This window comes from Drosophila subpulchrella, chromosome X (genome assembly GCF_014743375.2).
Source record: "Drosophila subpulchrella strain 33 F10 #4 breed RU33 chromosome X, RU_Dsub_v1.1 Primary Assembly, whole genome shotgun sequence".
Lineage (NCBI taxonomy): Eukaryota > Metazoa > Arthropoda > Insecta > Diptera > Drosophilidae > Drosophila > Drosophila subpulchrella.
In genome coordinates this window covers 29399524-29417059 of record NC_050613.1, presented here as the reverse complement: position 1 = coordinate 29417059, position 17536 = coordinate 29399524, and the positions used below count along the sequence as shown (strand labels likewise).

Below are 17536 nucleotides of genomic sequence, written 5' to 3'. Positions count from 1 at the left end.
AGTCGATAAAATCGTCAATTGTAAACCCCCGGTTTTCTAAAGCAGCTAAATTGTACATGTTATTTTAGATTTCAACCATTTTATTTTGAAATGACACAAGCTTATTATTTCTTATTATTGCGGGAGTTAGGAGTTCAAAAATTAAAATTCGTCAGCACAAGTACTACTTTTCTTGTGAGATTTTTTTAACCAACGGAAAGAGTCACAAACCAAAGAAAGAGCATATTTTAAAAAGTTTTATAGTTTTCCTGTTAAATTTAACATACAGCATTTCAATATTTAGAAAATAATTACTTTCAGGCTTCTGCTTCATTATCGGACTTATTTTTTTTTGGTTCGGTGGTTTTTCCTCCCTCTACATCCGTTTCAAAATCCCGGGGTTCCGGCTGATCTTGCTCTTCTTCATCATCATTAAAAAGGAGCATGCTGAGCAACGTTAACTGTGTACTCAGGATATTTCCTACGTTGATTATCCTTTCGCCTCGATCCTTATACGCCGACTGGGCATCGTCATTCGATTCTCGATGGATCACTTGGTAACCGCGTCGTTGCCTCTGCTTCATGGCTTTTTTTGCTTCCATTTCATCCAGTTTCCTGCTCACATTCTGCGCCACCGTACGATTGTTACGGACGTAATTTCGTCGGCAGCAGGGTAAATTCTGGATACAGCGAAAGAATCCCGAAAACTCGACTCGCAGAAACTCAAAGAAATTAATCCGATGGTCAGTCTCCGAGTCTCTCATGGTCTTGGCAATGGTGAAATAATCGTTGATCAAGGACACAAAAACATTAATCAGAAGCACTATGATGACGAAGGCCAAAACACCGTACAAAAGAATGCCCAACCATTTACCGCCATGGAATAATTCCGATGGCTTCACCTGGGCACTGAAGCCAAAGGAAAAGCACATGCACATCACCATGCTCTTAACAAACCTATTAAAGTTCTTGCTATTATTACCATTTATGGTGACGACGGCGAAGCAGAAGCCCATGAGGAATATAACGATGGCAATGGCCGTGCTGGCCACTGCCGCCCAGGCCAAGTAAAGGGTCCGGGTGAATAGCTCAAAAACACTAGAGAACTGCATTACGCGCCATAGTCTAAGTGTAGTTATGCATATTAAAAATCCAATCGTGATCGTGGTCAACTGGTGCATGCGCGATGGTCGCCGAAAGTCAATAAACTCCATTTTGCTAGCACCCTCGACCTTCTTCATCATATTGGCTACTAAGGCCTCGCGCAGAACCACCAGCACCACCACCATTAGATTCACCAAAAAGATAAACAGGTCCAGTTTGTTCCAAATACTTTTTAGCAGTCGCGGTTCGTACCACAGTTTGGTGGCCAGCGTCTGGGAGAACTGAATAAAAACGACCACATATATAAGCAAGGCCAGTAACCCAGAATAGGGCATCTGATCTACGTTCTCCAGGAGTTTGGCGCTTTCCACCTGAACATCCGGCACTAGGCCGCCAAAAGGGGTCTTCTCCACCCGCAAAGTGCAAATGCTAAACAGATTCACATCTACGTTGTACAGAGTAAAGTCGATAAACACCGCCGAGGTGTTTAGGGTCAGCCAGTGATATTCATTAAGGTAGTCCAAAACCTAAGGGCAATGATCTTAGCTCATATTCCAAAGGATTTTCCCCAGTAACCCCCCATTTACTCACCTTCATGCTATTCCCCGTGCTCCGGGCCAGCAGACTGACGTAGCCCGACAGCTCCGGATAACTGTTAAGGTAGCCCACATGATCAAAGTTCATTAGGAGGCCGTCCAGGAACTCGAAGCTCACCGTTATGGGGATCCAGGGCTCATAGATCCGCCAATACTTATCAGCATAGTGCAGTCGACGGTACGGCAATTGCCAATCAGGCATATAGTACATCTCCGAGAACTCCGGTTTATCCAAGCCGATATCCGGATCAATCACTCGCAGCTGGCGCAATCGAATCACTCCCAAGAGAACCGTTTGCTCCGCATGAACCCAACCAGGTGCAGTTCCAGTACTCGAATTTGAATTGAAAGCTATCACCAGCGTGGATTCAATAAAGTCATACAGCTGGTTCAGAAAGTATACCTCCTTTAGACCCGTGTAATCCGTGTGATTGAACATAAACAGATCCTTGATGATCCTGGTATTATGATAGAGTGTTTCATCTCGCGTAACCAGAACCAAGCACATCAAGCAGAGAAAGTACTGCCCGTAGGTGAAAAGATCATGGGCAATCAACTTGTACTGCTCGTTGAGTTTCCAGTTCCTGTACTGCGATGATATCACCAAATTAGATTTCTGGCTGCCTAGGCGTTGCTTCAGGAAGTCCCTGCGATCGTGTTTATATCCTTCATCGCTCATAGGTGGTACATAAATCTTTGGCGGCCAGAATGTCCTGTCTAAGGCAAGGATTACAAACTTGATGGGGTCCCCGATCAGGTACTGGAACATCAGCACTATCACCATGCTGACCAGCATAGTTTTGAATTTGACCACCTCATGTTTAAATCCGGCAAACACCGAGATCATAATCATGCAGGCTATTATTATCCCGACCGTTATCGCAAACATGGCTAAATGCGCTTTTTTCGCGTTCATTAGAGGGTTGGGCTCGAAAAAGATATCCGGACTTTTACTATATTTTTAGAGCTAGATAAAACAGGTATGGTTTTGTTTTCGAATGACGAGTTGTTAAACTTACAGGCTCACTAGATGAGAGAATAATAATATTATTCAATTGAAAGCATTGTTAGGAAATTTATTGCTCGATATTTTTTTGCGGAATTGCTTAGAAAGATAGATAGATTATTTATATTTTTAATTTTTTTTTAAATTGTAGCCTGTGTAAACGGTTAGGTGGTAGTGATCTGGAAGAGTAAGTAAAAATATACCGCAGAACCTATTTATATAGACATGCTGATTTACAAAGGAAAAGCTTTAATATAATAACTCAAACGGATTTATTTAAAATCGAATCTGTTTCCTAGAAATACAGGCAAAATGTACTAAATTTATTAAGTATTTATTTTTAAGCCATTTCCGAGGTTCTTGCGTATTTAACCAGGTCAACCAGGCTTACAGGCTTACCAGGCGGCGTTGCCAACACGAGTGGTAGATGGCGTATTAGTAAACGCTAACAGAGCACTGCTGTTGGGCGCTCAAAAATTGCGCATACGCCGAGGGTTTCTCTGTTAGTTAACATTTCTTTGCAGAGTGACCGTTTGGAGTACTTTTGGTATAATTTATAGATAATTCCGCGGTACTACTATATTGTTCAACTTAATTTTTTGCGACCGAATTACCGAATTACAAAATGATGACGAAGGCCTAGCGAGATTGCTTGAGACAGCCAATAAAATCGAAACGAAACGAACGACCGGAGCAGCAGGTGGCCGTCAGTTGGAGGAACAGTGGGAACGGAGCAATGACGATGACCGCCTCGGATAAATACACGTACCAGCGGACCGTTTTGTGTTTGGCCCGTGTTCTGGCGGGGATTCAGCCCACTCCGTGGGAAAAGGTACGTTTCTGGGGTCACAGAATTATCAAGTTTCCTAACAATCGACTTTTCGCACTGACCTTGAGCGGCGGCCATAAAACAGACATGCGTGGGTGCTCAAGGGGCGGGGGTGTGGGTGGTGAGCCTACATTTCGCGAAATACAAAACACACAGACAAAACTCTCCTAATTCGGGGAAGAGTGACAGTGATTTGAAACAAAAACAGTATGCTGCTCTATAATCTGTCACCATCTCATCATCAGAACATGAACTAACCCACGAAAAGCTAGTATGAGAGGTGCAGCCAATTATGTTGATTCAGAAGCACTTATTACTACACCTTTGCACGCATTTATGCTGTTAGGAAGCGAGTTTATGCAAACATTTCATTTTAAGCATGGGAAAACTAGTCAGAAATGCATACAGCTCAGGGTGTTCGTCATAGTTATAAATTTCACTAGAAACTTTTACACCTCACTTGTTTATGGATTCTCTTTGTTACACAGGTGCAAACCCTGTTCAGGTATTGCCCGCAGGAGAATGCCGCCGGAGTGTTCTGCCTGGACACACGGGCCCAGGATGCCGTGATTGCCCTTGGAATCTACTATCTAGAAGGCGGCTGCCAGCATGAGGGACAGATTGTACCCTACTTGCTTCGCCTGGCTAAATGTTTGCCCAAAGCAGTCTGGATTGACGATGCCCGAAGCAACAAAGTCGAACGTAAGTCTCAGTCTGATATAAATGACAGATCCAGATCCAGATTGGTAATGCAATTATCCATTTACCAGGCATTCGCATTCCCTCGGCGGAGAAGTTTAGCTTCTGCTTGAATACCCTGCTCTCCGATATAGCGGCCAAATGTCCAGATTCCCGCGAGGAGATCATTCTGAATCAAGTGGAAACGTTAAGTGCTCTGGCTAACATAGTAAAGTCCAGCAGGGACAGCAGCTCAGCACCACCTCCCATTATCCTGTGCAAGGCTACGGTGCCCTTGCTCTTTGGACTGGCCCGATCGATGGGTCGCTATGCGAGCAATGATCCTCCCCTGCTGTGCCGCATTTTTCCGCCAGAGCTGCTGCCTATTCAGAAAGGCGGTGGACGCGATGGCACCGGATCGAGCAGCAGTGCCAGTGGCACTTGTGGCGGGTCCTTCAGCAGTAGCGAACGCTTGGCAGCCACGCATCAGTTTCGACCCATAATACCGCGCTCCATGTCGGGCAGCTTGGCGCAGGCCCAGAACCAAGGTCACGATGATGCGCGCCAGCGGTACACGGCCGGAAAGCACAATAAGCCCTCATTGCACAGCTACTTCTCCGTGCCGTACGACCCACGGACGCACTTCTTCACGCGTTACGGCTCCAGTTTCAACCAGTTCCCCAACATGCGCGTCTGCGAATCGCCTACGAAAGGAGGCCCACGACCCTTGTATCGAGTGCCACCGTTTCCCATCCAGCATCTGCAGACCATATTTGCAGTGTCCAAGAAACTGTTAACCAAGGACACGCTGGAACATTTGGATGAGCAGGCTAGCGACATATTTTCACTGCACCAAATCAAAGGCTATTGTTACAAGAGCTTCTCGGAAACGCTAAACCTGGTTTTGGTTACATTGCTACGTGAATTGCTCCAGCATCAGGTGGACTTGCCGACGCCATTCACCAAGGATGTGCAGGAATTCGTAAAAAGACTGTTCCTGAATGGACAAACGGAGTTGCAGAATAAGCAGCAGGATCAGGAGCGTGAGCGACGCGAGGAAAACGGCATTGCGGTGGTCAACAAGTACAAGGTCAATGTAATGGCCAATGCGGCATGTGTCGATCTACTGGTTTGGGCCATTCGCGATGAAACGGGTAAGCGAAGATCCTTTATATGAAACGAATGATCTCGAATTCCAGCTCAACGCTAAAGCATTAATGCAAATGCTAAATGGCAATCTAAGCAGTTACATATATTTATTGCAAAACCGATCGAAAGAGAGAGAGAGGGAAGAAGCTTCGCAATCAGTTAGAGGGAGATGGTAAAAAAACATTTGAAGATTAATAATCTTACGTTAATACTATAATAAAGAAACAAAGGGTAAATTGAGTTGATATTCCATTTTGAAGACATGGCAAATAGAATAATTATAGTTCTTAAAGTCGGTAAAATATGCAATAGTCAAAAGATCGCCTTAGCTACTTACAAATATATATTAATATACAAGTTGAACTACATTTTGGTAAGAGATGAATTTATGTACCTATAAAATTGTATTTTGTATTTTAAAGGATGAACACTCTTTTGCTAACTGAAAACATTTTTGAAGTGACTTTACTTTTGCTTTATTTTTGTAATAATTTATATATTAAGGTGAGAAATGATTGTTTATCGGGTATTTGCGAATGTTTTAACCTCTCTCTATCTTTAATACATTTTTAGTTATTTCCTTTAATTTCTTTTAGTTTCTTATAGTTTTTTTTTTTAATTTTGTTTTTTTGGTGGCCGGAACCCGGAATACGGTTCAGTTGACGTCGACTATAATGTGCCATCCCTGCAGAATGGCTTGCAATTTTTATTGAAGAAAGGTCAAGAGCAGTGTAATCTCAACTAGTTTTGATTTTTTTACCCACAAAACTGATAATTAGGGGGAAACCATATGTAAAAAATTTGATTGTTTTAAAAAATATTATTTTTAACTTAATTGACTTAATGGTTTTAATAAAAAACGACTTCAATATTAATTTATTAGATTTATACATCGACAATAAATACTTCAGTTGCAATTCTATGTGGGTTCCCCTCTTAAATGGAATACTTTATATTTTGGTTTTGTGGTTTATTGTTAATTGCCTGGCCAACGTTCGCTGCATGCTGCAACATATCCTCAACCTCCTTATCCTCTTTTTGTTCCTCGTTTCCTTGTTTGAAAACGGCTATATAATATCATTACAAAGTAATAACTAAAATTTGTAAATCATCCCAAACAGAGGCCGATAAGCTGTGTGGCCGGCTGTCGCAAAAATTGAATTTGGAGCTCAGTCACAAGATCGTGATGGATCACATGCCGCTGCTAATGGTTTGTCTAGAGGGTCTCGGTAAACTGGCCCACAAGTTTCCCAACATTGCTGGCACCTCAATTTCATATCTGCGCGATTTCCTTGTGGCACCCAGTCCAATTCTGGGCAAGCTCCATGACCATGCCATGCAGTCTTTGGCTCAGCAAAAGAAGGAGAAGGAGCTGACGCCATTTAAGATCGCGGTGCAGCACTCGGATTCACGGACGGCGGTCGTAATTTACGGAGATAACCAAAAACCGCCAGGCATCGGAACTGGAAGGAGTGGTCATGCTGCTTTTGAATCTCTGCGCGATGCGGCCATCGAGAATTTGTCGATCGCTTTGAGAGCTGCCCACACCCTGGACCAGTTTTGTGTCCCAGCTTTGGTCGCAAACGTATCAAACCGTCTCTTCACCGCCGAAAAATCTGGCAGGTAGGTGTATATTACGCACTGAACAAACATGTGTAACTTAACACACCCCATGTTTTAGTGAATCGCAAGGTGAATGCCACAAATCCAACCTGGTTAGCCTCAACATCATTGTGATGTTGGGTCATGTGGCCGTAGCGCTAAAGGACACTTCGAAAACCACCCAAAACATTCTGCAGTTCTTTATCCAGCGTTTTTGTAAGGTACCTTCAGAACAGAACGCCTTGATAGTGGATCAACTGGGCTGTATGATCATTTCGCAGTGCGAAACCCATGTCTTCGATGAGATCATGAAGATGTTCTCCCGCGTCACAGTGCAATCGGCTTCGTTGGCCTACACATCTGATCCGGAACACAGAAAGCAATTCCATCACGTCTCGGATGCGGTGGTCAATGCGTTGGGCAATATAGCGGCCAATATCCAAGGTGATGCCGAGATGCTAGAGCTGCTAGGCAAGCTGCTGGAGCTGTTCGTGCAGATCGGTTTGGATGGCGAGCGCAGCTACGACAATACACCGGGAGCCCAGAAGGCCAGCTCACGTGCTGGTAATCTGGGCATGCTGATACCGGTGATTGCGGTATTGGTGCGCCGCCTGCCTCCGATCAAGAATCCGCGCCAACGCCTGCACAAGCTCTTCAAGGACTTCTGGGCCTACTGTGTGGTGATGGGCTTCACAAATGCCCGACTTTGGCCAGCAGATTGGTATCAAGGTGTCCAGCAAATAGCGGCCAAGTCGCCGCTACTCATTTCGCAGACCGCCCACAAATCAGATATGAGAGAACTCAATTACACGCTGGCTATAAAAAGCGATTCGGTTAACGAGCTGCGCAGCCAGATCCTGGTGCTTCTGGAGCACTCTTCAGACAATGTTGCCACGGCGATCAATAAGCTTTCCTTTGCGCAATGCACCTATCTCTTGAGTGTTTACTGGTTAGAGATGCTGCGCGTGGAGAATGCGGATGAGCCGAGTCTGGAGCCGATAATGAGCTACCTCTGCGATACGGCGCTTCAAAGGGACAAAACGGGCATCTGGCAGTGCGTCAAGTGGTAGGATTACTGGGTTTAATAACAAGTAGTGTACAGCTTTCTAATCTCTCTCTTTATTCTCTCCTTGTTAACTGTAGCGTTGCCGACCAGGTCTTCGAGAAATTTCGCAATGTTCTATACGCTCATGACGAGATCCGTGAGAAGGTGCTGGAATCGCAAGCAACCCTGCTGCTGGTCTACTTCAACCACATCCACAAACCTATCCAGGTTGTGGCCGATCAGTATCTATCCTTTCTAGTCGATCGTTTTCCCCATCTGCTTTGGAATCGCCGGGTGTTGTGGTGCATGCTAGACATCCTCCAACTACTGGCGTACTCGCTCAGCTTGGATCCCAACGAGGAGACGCCCACGTTGCGGGTGGTTTCCACTCCTTACACCCTGCAGCTGATGGACTCGCTTCCGGCTAGGGAGCTGCGCCTAAAGGATTTTGCCGATCGGTGTCAGGGAATCGTGAATGAGGCCATGAAGTGGGCGCCACGATCCACACGGTCGCATCTACAGGAGTATCCAAATCAGATTCCGACGCCTGTCCTAGCCCACCACAGTGGATTGGCCCTGGCATTCGACTCCGTGGTCAGCAGCAGTGCCTTGCACACGGGAACTACGAGTAAACGACCGAGTTGCGTTAACTCAGATACGCCAAGATTCGTATCAGTTTTATGCCTGAGGAGCAAATACGCCGGAGAGATAAGCGGCCTGTTGTCCGTACTTAGTGAAAAGGATAAAGCAGGACTAGCGGATCGACTGGTCAGTGATGTCTGGGAGGCTTGTGCGGAGAAGAGCGATGCCCGTCATCGTGGAGCTCTTTGGCGGGCCACTGCCTATCTGATCATCTGCTCGGAGATTGACAGGAAACTTTTGCATGCCGTGGCCAGCTCGCAACTAGAATTGTTCACCGAATCGGCGATGGAGACCGCCGTTGAATGTTGGCAATGGGTACTAACTGCCCGGCAGGATCTGGAGCTGTGCTTCATCCAAGAGATGGTCAGCGCCTGGCAGACAACATTTGAGAAGCGTATGGGCTTGTTTGCCTGGGAAACGGAAGTTACAAATCCCCTTGCCGCCTACGAAGGCTGTAAGTTGGTTAGCAAGCCCATACTGATCGGTCCACATCTAATTTGGTTGCAATTGCTCTCGGAAATGGTGGACACGGCTAAGTATTGCAATCGGGATAAGGTTGAGATGTTCTGTCTTCTTCTGCATCGATGTCTTCCTATACTGAAGAGTAGCAAGCAGAATCGTCAGGTGTCCACGGTGGGCTGCCGCTTTAAGCTGCTGCAGTGCGGATTATCGCTGCTACAGGGCAATACCATACCTAAATCTCTGGCAAGGAATATTCTCCGGGAGCGGATATACTCCAATGCATTGGACTATTTTTGCGGACCCCCCACGTGCCCGAATCAAAGCAGGGAGCAATTGCTGGAGGATATTATGATACTGCTGAAATTTTGGCAGACGATGCGCAGTGAAAAAAAGCATCTGGTCACCTCCGAAGTGGGTGACTATGATTTGACGAATGCCTCTGTGAGCTCCACACAGATGCTGGCTGTGAGAAATAATCCGGAGACGGCTTCCCTGATCAGTGGCAGTGGCTTGGTCAATGACTACACGCGCTCTATGAGTGCCAGTGGAAATGCGGTGGGTATGGGTGCGGCAGGTGGTGGGAGCAGCAGTGGTTGGTACAACACCATTCCACACTCTACGTCCACCTTATCCAAGCGATCAAATCGTTCCAAACGGCTACAATATCAAAAGGATTCGTATGACAAGGACTACATGAAGAAACGAAATTTGATCCTCGAGCTGCTGGCCGTCGAGCTTGAGTTTCTCATCACCTGGTATAATCCCAATTGTCTGCCAGACCTAATAGTGCCAGGTAAGCCCCGCACAAAATCTAGGCTAATAGCTGACCTGATTATGTTTTTACTATATTACTCATATTCCACGGGCCATCCTACATACCAAGCTCTAACCGCGTGCTCAATTCTCTTTTCAGGTGAGGAACAGATCACTGAGTGGCGCAACCGACCATACAAGCCAAACGTTTGGCGGGATTATGCCCGTCTCGCCTGGTGCTACAACCCGGCACTGGCTGTCTTCCTACCGCAGCGGATCAAAAATGCAGAGATTATCGACGAGGAGGTGTCACGACTTGTCTGCTCCGATCCCATAGCTGTGTGCCACATCCCCGAAGCGCTGAAGTACTTGTGCACCACTAAGAATTTACTGCAGGAGAGTCCAGATCTAGTATACATACTGTCCTGGTCGCCAGTGACGCCGATCCATGCGCTAGCTTACTTTTCGCGGCAATATCCATCTCATCCGCTAACCGCTCAGTATGCTGTGAAGACCCTCTCCTCGTATCCGGCGGAATCGGTGCTGCCGTATATTCCACAATTGGTTCAAGCACTTCGACACGACACCATGGGCTATGTGGTGGAGTTCATTAAGAATATTTCTCGGAGGTCGCAGATTGTAGCGCATCAGTTGATCTGGAACATGCAGACGAATATGTACATGGACGAAGATCAGCAACACAAAGATCCCAATCTGTATGAGGCCCTCGATCAGCTATCGCAAAGTATAATCGCTTCATTTTCGGGCGCCGCCAAGAGATTCTACGAGCGGGAATTCGATTTCTTTGGCAAGATAACAGCCGTCTCCGGTGAGATTCGCTCGTTTGCCAAGGGCATTGAGCGGAAGAACGCGTGTTTGGCGGCGCTTAGCAGGATCAAGGTGCAGGGCGGGTGCTATCTGCCCTCCAACCCAGAGGCCATGGTGCTGGATATCGACTACAGCAGCGGCACGCCCATGCAGAGTGCGGCTAAAGCGCCGTATTTGGCCAGATTCAGAGTATATCGATGCGGCATCACAGAATTGGAGACGCGCGCCATGGAGGTGTCTAATAATCCGGTAGCGATGATCCTAGTCGATATTTAAAACACTTATTAAACCGTACTTTATTAACAGAATTCTCAGGAGGACGCCAAGATGACGCTGGGCGTGGAGTCCTGGCAGGCTGCAATTTTTAAGGTGGGCGACGATGTGCGCCAGGACATGTTGGCCCTTCAGGTGATCACCATCTTTAAGAGCATCTTCCAACAGGTGGGACTCGATCTTTTCTTGTTTCCCTACCGCGTTGTGGCCACCGCTCCAGGGGTGAGTTCTCGACTCAGTTCGTTCTTAATCCATACGAATTTGAAGTGACTTTAAAACTATTCCAGTGCGGTGTGATTGAGTGCGTGCCGAATGCCAAGTCTAGGGATCAACTCGGTCGACAGACCGACAGTGGACTCTCAGAGTATTTCCAGCATCAGTATGGCGACGAGAGCTCCAAGGAGTTCCAGGCAGCGCGCGCCAACTTTGTGAAATCGATGGCAGCCTACTCTTTAATAGGTTATTTGCTGCAGATTAAAGATCGCCACAACGGTAACATCATGATCGACAAGGATGGTCACATAATACACATAGGTAAGCCATGGCCATTCTTCCATTTGTGGTCAATTTATTTATTCGTTTGAATCCGAAAACAGTTATTCTGATGGAACAAATTTGTTTTTAAATTGTATTGACGTTAAAAAAATAGATAGATTTCATATAAAAAATACAAAATCAGATCAAATAATAATAATATAAGCACCTTCCCAATTGCATTGCAGATTTTGGCTTTATGTTCGAGTCCTCGCCAGGTGGTAATATCGGTTTCGAACCCGATATGAAGTTGACCGACGAGATGGTCATGATTATGGGCGGCAAGATGGACTCACCGGCCTTCAAGTGGTTCTGTGAGCTGTGCGTCCAGGCCTTCCTCGCCGTTCGGCCTTACCAGGATGCGATTGTTTCCCTGGTATCCCTGATGCTGGACACTGGGCTGCCATGTTTCCGTGGACAAACGATTAACCTGCTCAAGCAGCGATTCGTGGCTACCAAGAATAACAAGGAGGCAGCCGCCCACATGCTGGCTGTCATCCGAAACTCGTACCAGAACTTCCGCACGCGTACCTACGACATGATCCAGTACTACCAGAACCAGATACCCTACTAAAAATCTAAAACCCAAATACAAGCGCCTCATGTTCGTTGTTGTTGGCCAAAAGACACTTAAAAATACACAACACTCGAAACATAAACCTACAAACAGAAAATATCCCTGCCCCATCCGTATTATTAATTTTTTGTCGCCGCACCCGTATTTGTATTTCTTAACCCGCATTTCCAAAGTGTGTTTCTATCTGTTTCGCGTACTTATAAGATGTTGAACTTTTTCCAAGATTTTACGACGCATATGCATATATTCGTTATACAATATTTATAAATATTAAATCAATTATAGGGCAATATGTTATATAATGATAAGCTGTGTTATTTAATGGGAAGTGGATGTCTGGTGGTTCCATTAAACTTTTAGTTTTTTCTTGAGACTCCTATTAAGAATTGAATTCCTAACTTTCTTGGTTGAATTTTGTAATAAAATATAAGAAAATAAATATTTTTCTCCACATTAATTGTTATATTGGTCTAGAACTGCAGCACAAATGTCCGTATTTCTTGATTATAAAATATGTGTAAAAACCCCTTATTTTGTTTAAACGTTCGCGCCAATATACCACCTTGTGAGTGGGCCAGCTCACAACAAACTGCAGGAAGATGTACATTTTTTAAAAATACAATAAGTTTCGATTAATTATAATAACACACAATACAGAAAATGAAATTCGAATGGAACGGATGGTTTTTATTTAAATGTGTATGGCACTCTAAGAAACAAAATATAAATTCACTTGGAAAAATATGCAATTTTGAAAAGCTTTCAAATTACAGTGTTTAAAAACACCAACTTTAGTATACATTAACTTTAGTATTTAGTAATTTCGTGCTTTTAGTATTAAGTGGCGGCTTCAGTATTTTATGCCAGCTGGCAACACTCTAGTGTTTTTATCGATTCTTGGTAGTTTTTTGTGTTTTATTCGGACGGGTCACACTTTACAGTCGACAAAAAATATAGATCTTTTGTTGTAAGTAAAAAACTCGAAAAGTAAAAAAGAGACAATCTGGCGACAAGATAGAGCAACGCAGCTCCAATTAAGTGCCGAGGAGCAACAAAAAGTTTCCCAACGTACGGGAGTCTTCCCCATTTTCGCCTAAACTTTTTTGTGCGAAGCGAGTGTGAAAGGTACATATATACATATATACGGAAGCAAGGTGTAGCAAAAGACGAAAAAAGCAGCAGAGCAGAGCGTGTTTGTGTGTGTGTTGAGTAAAAGAAAGCAGTCGAAAAATGAAATGAAACGCGAGAAAATGTCACGAAAAGCGAAAAAACCAAGAGAAGCGTATACATGAAAGCAAAAGCGTATTTAACATTAAAAATTTTTCGAAATAAACGAGCACCGCTCTCAACGTGTGCCTGTGTATGTATGTATGTGAGCGTGCGTTCCTATTTTTTTCACCCCATGCGTGTATCTTTTTTTTGTTGTGTGGTGTGTGCGTTTTGCCAAGGAAATGGTAAAAATTCTTCAGAAATTAATGCTGGAAAATTGCGATTTTTTTTTAGTACATTGCACACACGCACACATTGGAAGGCGAGGAAATTGCGTTACACAAGCACACCCGCTGCCGCTGCGATGCCAGCGACAGCAACGCTGCCCAGAACCTCCGCTGTGGTGAACAAGTGTACGTGTGTGTGTGTCGCGTGTCTCTCTCTGCGCGCGTGTGTGTGCATGTGTGGGTGTGCGTGCTTCAATAATCTAATACATTTTTTTCGAGTGTTGCAAGCCAACAAAATAAAATAACAAATGAAACCAAAGTAACAACAAAACAAATAAAGAAATTGTTGCAAAAAGCAAACAAACACACGCGAAAAACGAAAACGAACGAAACTGCAGCGAAACTGCGCCTCTACGTCTGCGTCGACGTCGACTGCGCAGCCAGCGTACAGTAAAGCTGAATTACAAGTGAGTGGATCAAAAATAGGTAATCCAATTTCAAATATATTTTTGCCCCTAAATTGGTGTTGGTTCCTAAAAAAAAATAGAGAACAGCGTAATAATTTAGTCATCCATTAAAAAAAAATTGAAGCAGCACAGGCTTGTCCTCATGGTAAACTAACAGTAGGTCTTAAACTCTCATATTAACATGAGGACAAAAGAAAACAATCTTAAAACGATTGAATTTTAATTACAATAACGTATGATTATTTTCATAATTTTTCTCAATATCAGATTATCTTGCAAATATAATTTGTACTCATAAAAATAAGGTTCAGATAAATTGTCGTTATGTTTGTTTTTTTTTTTAGTCATCTGCTGAATCGGAGTACATATACATATTTTACACGAGCTCATCGCGAAGCGATTTATGTGGCACCCAAGAATATGGTAGACCAGTCGGAAAAGTGCGCCAAGTGGTTTTTTATTCGAATGGTTGATATTAGTCATTCGAATGATAATTGATTGTTCAGGAAAAGTTCCGCAACAATTTTTCCATTTTTACAGGACTGTAAGATCCTTATCTAAGTAAAACTGCCTTTGCTCAGCTGGTTCATATTATTAATTGAGTATTCTATCTTAACAAGTTCCACTACAAATTATGCTTTTGTTTGTTTTTTAAACCTTGTATTTTTGGGTGTCTTCACTGTATTCATTTCTGACCCACTATGCCTCAGTGTCTGCGTTTATGGCGACGTTTCCATAAAATTAACCGTCTGCCGGTCAAAGGAATTTAAATTAAATAAGGCGAAATTGGTGCGAAAACTCTTTGTGCGTCGCGTTGTGTCTTATTGTTGTTGCCTTATTGCTGTTTGTATCGGGTTGTATATCATTAGTTTGCCTGCAAAGTGCAATGTTTGCACTGCATGTGACATTGAAAATGACTACAGCAAATAAACACTGGAACACTTAATTCGTGTGCTGGGACTTGGACTTTTTCTGGTTGTATTTCCTTTTCATTTTCTCTAAGTGGATGGCGATTATGGATGTGCCGGCTTGGTAAAGTTACAGTGAAGGTTGGGTAGGAGTTGTTTATCCTCTTTGATTGCGAATAAATGCAATGAATGTATAAATATTTGATACCTGGCAATACAATATAGCCAAATGAATAATAAGAAGCTACCAAAGATGTTGTAAACCAGCGTAATAAGACTAATTACTTGTTTTTTACTAAAGGTTCGTTCCCTTGGGGAAAGACTGTCACTCTGTTAGTTTCGTGTCGCAGCGATTTTGGGGTTTCCTTGTTAAAGAAATGCCTTCGCAATAATCGCCAGCCTGTGGGTTGCAAGGGCTGATCTAAGGAAGAGAGAGATTGAGAGAAAGCGCTATTGCACGCCATGCGACGGCACGACATCCCCACACCGACACTTGCACACCAACGCCCACGAACTTTGCAGGGGCACGCACACTCAAACAATTCAGTGCCAGAGTTGTCAACTTCCTGTGCACGTGTTCGGGCTCTCGCCTGGCAACACCACTCAAATGGAAAAAAAACCTAACAACTATGAGTAGAAAGCAGGACCCAACTGTAAATGAAAGAGGTCTAGAGTCGGGCTTCCGTGGCACAGCTGTTTTCCTGCCACACACACATTTGTTCCTGGTTTTTTATTTTTGTTGCCAATTGGCAACACTTCTACAATATGTGCATGTATTTGTCGGCGTGTGTGTACGTGATGATGTCCTTCGCCTGCGCGTGACATTCCGATACTTTGTACACAATTTTGCACGCCCCCAACGTATTATCGATTATTTCATTCATCATCGTCACTCATTTTTAGAATTGCTTGCTTGGAATAACTTATAACAATATTAAATTTTCAATAAAACTACCAAACATATCTCTTTACTTAATTGATATTCTCATTCTTACTTTCCATTTCGATTAGAAGAAGTAATTTTAGTGCATTTTAAGTTTTGTTATATATATTTATATTTATATATTTTAAAGAATATGTCAGATTTTTAAGTAAAAGCTAATCAAGTCGATTTATTGGAAAAAATAGTAATCCTCGAATGCCGTTTGACACAGAACATCGTATATTAGGCTTTGTGATCTTAAGGTTTTACATCAAGCTTTTTTGGCGGGAAGATGTGTACATAACAGCAAGGCTGACATCATTTTGCAGTCGGTAATCGATTGCAGTTGGCATTTTGTATTTGACAGTGTTGTAAATCGGTGGCGGCAGCACTAGTTGCGTTGCGTCGCAGTTGCTGCGCTGCCGACTTTGACGGCGACATCCTTGCTGTGCTCCTGTAACCCGCTCTCTCGTGCTCTCTCCTTGCCACTTTCGTGGGCATTTCCCTGGACTCTCGGCTCTCTCTTTCGCTCCCTTAGTTTCTCTAAGTTTTCCGCTGCTTTTCCCGTTTGGTTCGTCAGTCGATTTTGGCCCTCTGCTGGCCAAACTCAATGCCAATTTTTCGCGACGCCGTTTTTCCACGTTTTACCAATTATGCTCTGTACTACCCCGATCGGTTTTCAATATTTATTTCAGATTAATGATCTCGTTTATATTGGCGAAAATCAGCTTATTAGCCTTACGTAATTGTGTGTGTGCTCTTTCAGGCATGTGTGTAAGCGTTTGCATTTTTTAAACTTGCCGGCAGCCGAAAACTCGACAAAAACTTATTGAAAAACACTTTTTCGTGTCAAGGTTTTGTTATCGACTTTAAGAAATTCACAACTAACTAAAATAAGTTTTTAAGCTCAGTACTTAATCCATTATAATGTGTGTTCAATTAATACTTTTAAGAGATGCTTGTATTGTTTGAAATTTCCATAGTCGTAGTTTGACTTAAAGGAACCCTTTCCTACACCTTTTTATTCCAATAAATATTTAAAACACTATCAATTAAATATTTGGAGGAATATATAAAATACTCCTACTTATATTAACAATAAATATTTTAGATTCCTTGCAAGAAGTAAAAAAATAAATAAAACACACAAAAAAGGCAGTATTATTTTTGTGTAATAATAAATAACATTTGGTTGCTCACATCGAAAACTCTCTAATAGTTATTTAATTACTATTAAAGAGGCTCTTTTTAGTTTTCCACTGTTTGTACAATTTCATAAAAGATTTACAAAACGGAGCGTAGAAAGAAAAAACAGCATGAAAACCCAGGTCTCTTAACCGTCGATTACCGATCTCAAAGCCAAATAAAAATTCCCCTCAAAAAGTAATCTATTAACACTTTTTACTATCTTCTGATACAATCGGACTGGAAACGGCATTTGGTTCTTGCTGTTCTCAAATTGTTTCGAAACAAAAGAATGAAGTGCAAAATACGAAAGAGATTTAAAACTTCCATACAAACGCTGTGGCGTACAGACGATAAGATTAGAAGTGGGTTCTTTGTTGCTTAATTCTGTATAAAAGTATGTATGTATCAATATTTGATTTGATACTGATACTCTTATTGATACTTCGTCTATGACTAAGATACAATTAACGCTACTTAGAAGCAAATATTCCTTCATTCTTTCCAATGTTTAGTTTGTTCTTTTAATCAACTAACAACAGGCGGAAAACTATAACTTAA

The 17536-nt window shown here is 43.2% G+C and overlaps 3 protein-coding genes across 6 annotated transcripts in view; 2 read left to right on the top strand and 1 right to left on the bottom strand.

Annotated features, from left to right (window-relative positions):
* Positions 1-232: 232 nt before the first annotated feature.
* On the bottom strand, positions 233-2672 carry LOC119556819 (polycystic kidney disease 2-like 1 protein). The gene is made up of 2 exons (XM_037869269.1): positions 1675-2672; positions 233-1610 (listed from the first exon to the last, which is right to left on the bottom strand). The coding sequence occupies exons 1-2, from the start codon at positions 2593-2595 to the stop codon at positions 297-299; spliced, it is 2235 nt and encodes a 744-aa protein (XP_037725197.1). The 5' UTR covers positions 2596-2672; the 3' UTR covers positions 233-296.
* Positions 2673-3248: 576 nt separating this feature from the next.
* On the top strand, positions 3249-12359 carry LOC119555851 (phosphatidylinositol 4-kinase alpha). Of its 2 annotated transcripts, XM_037867482.1 has the most exons (11): positions 3422-3517; positions 4003-4216; positions 4285-5346; positions 6001-6060; positions 6463-6964; positions 7023-8009; positions 8087-9885; positions 10006-10922; positions 10980-11168; positions 11234-11480; positions 11669-12359. In XM_037867482.1, exons 1-11 carry the CDS (start codon positions 3422-3424, stop codon positions 12052-12054), a joined length of 6459 nt encoding a protein of 2152 aa, XP_037723410.1. In that variant the 3' UTR covers positions 12055-12359. The 2 variants fall into 2 exon arrangements, with proteins under 2 accessions (XP_037723411.1, XP_037723410.1); XM_037867483.1 differs by lacking the exon at positions 6001-6060 and having other exon boundaries at positions 3249-3517; positions 11669-12054.
* A 566-nt stretch (positions 12360-12925) lies between these two features.
* LOC119555853 (protein kinase shaggy) overlaps positions 12926-17536 on the top strand; it is a 51400-nt gene continuing 46789 nt past the window's right edge. Inside the window, exon 1 of one of the 3 annotated variants that reach the window (XM_037867491.1) lies at positions 12926-13024. The gene's annotated coding sequence lies outside the window, so the exon portion shown is untranslated. Of the gene's footprint in view, positions 13183-17536 lie in introns of all 3 variants that reach the window. The other 2 variants (XM_037867490.1, XM_037867492.1) reach the window with 2 other exon arrangements.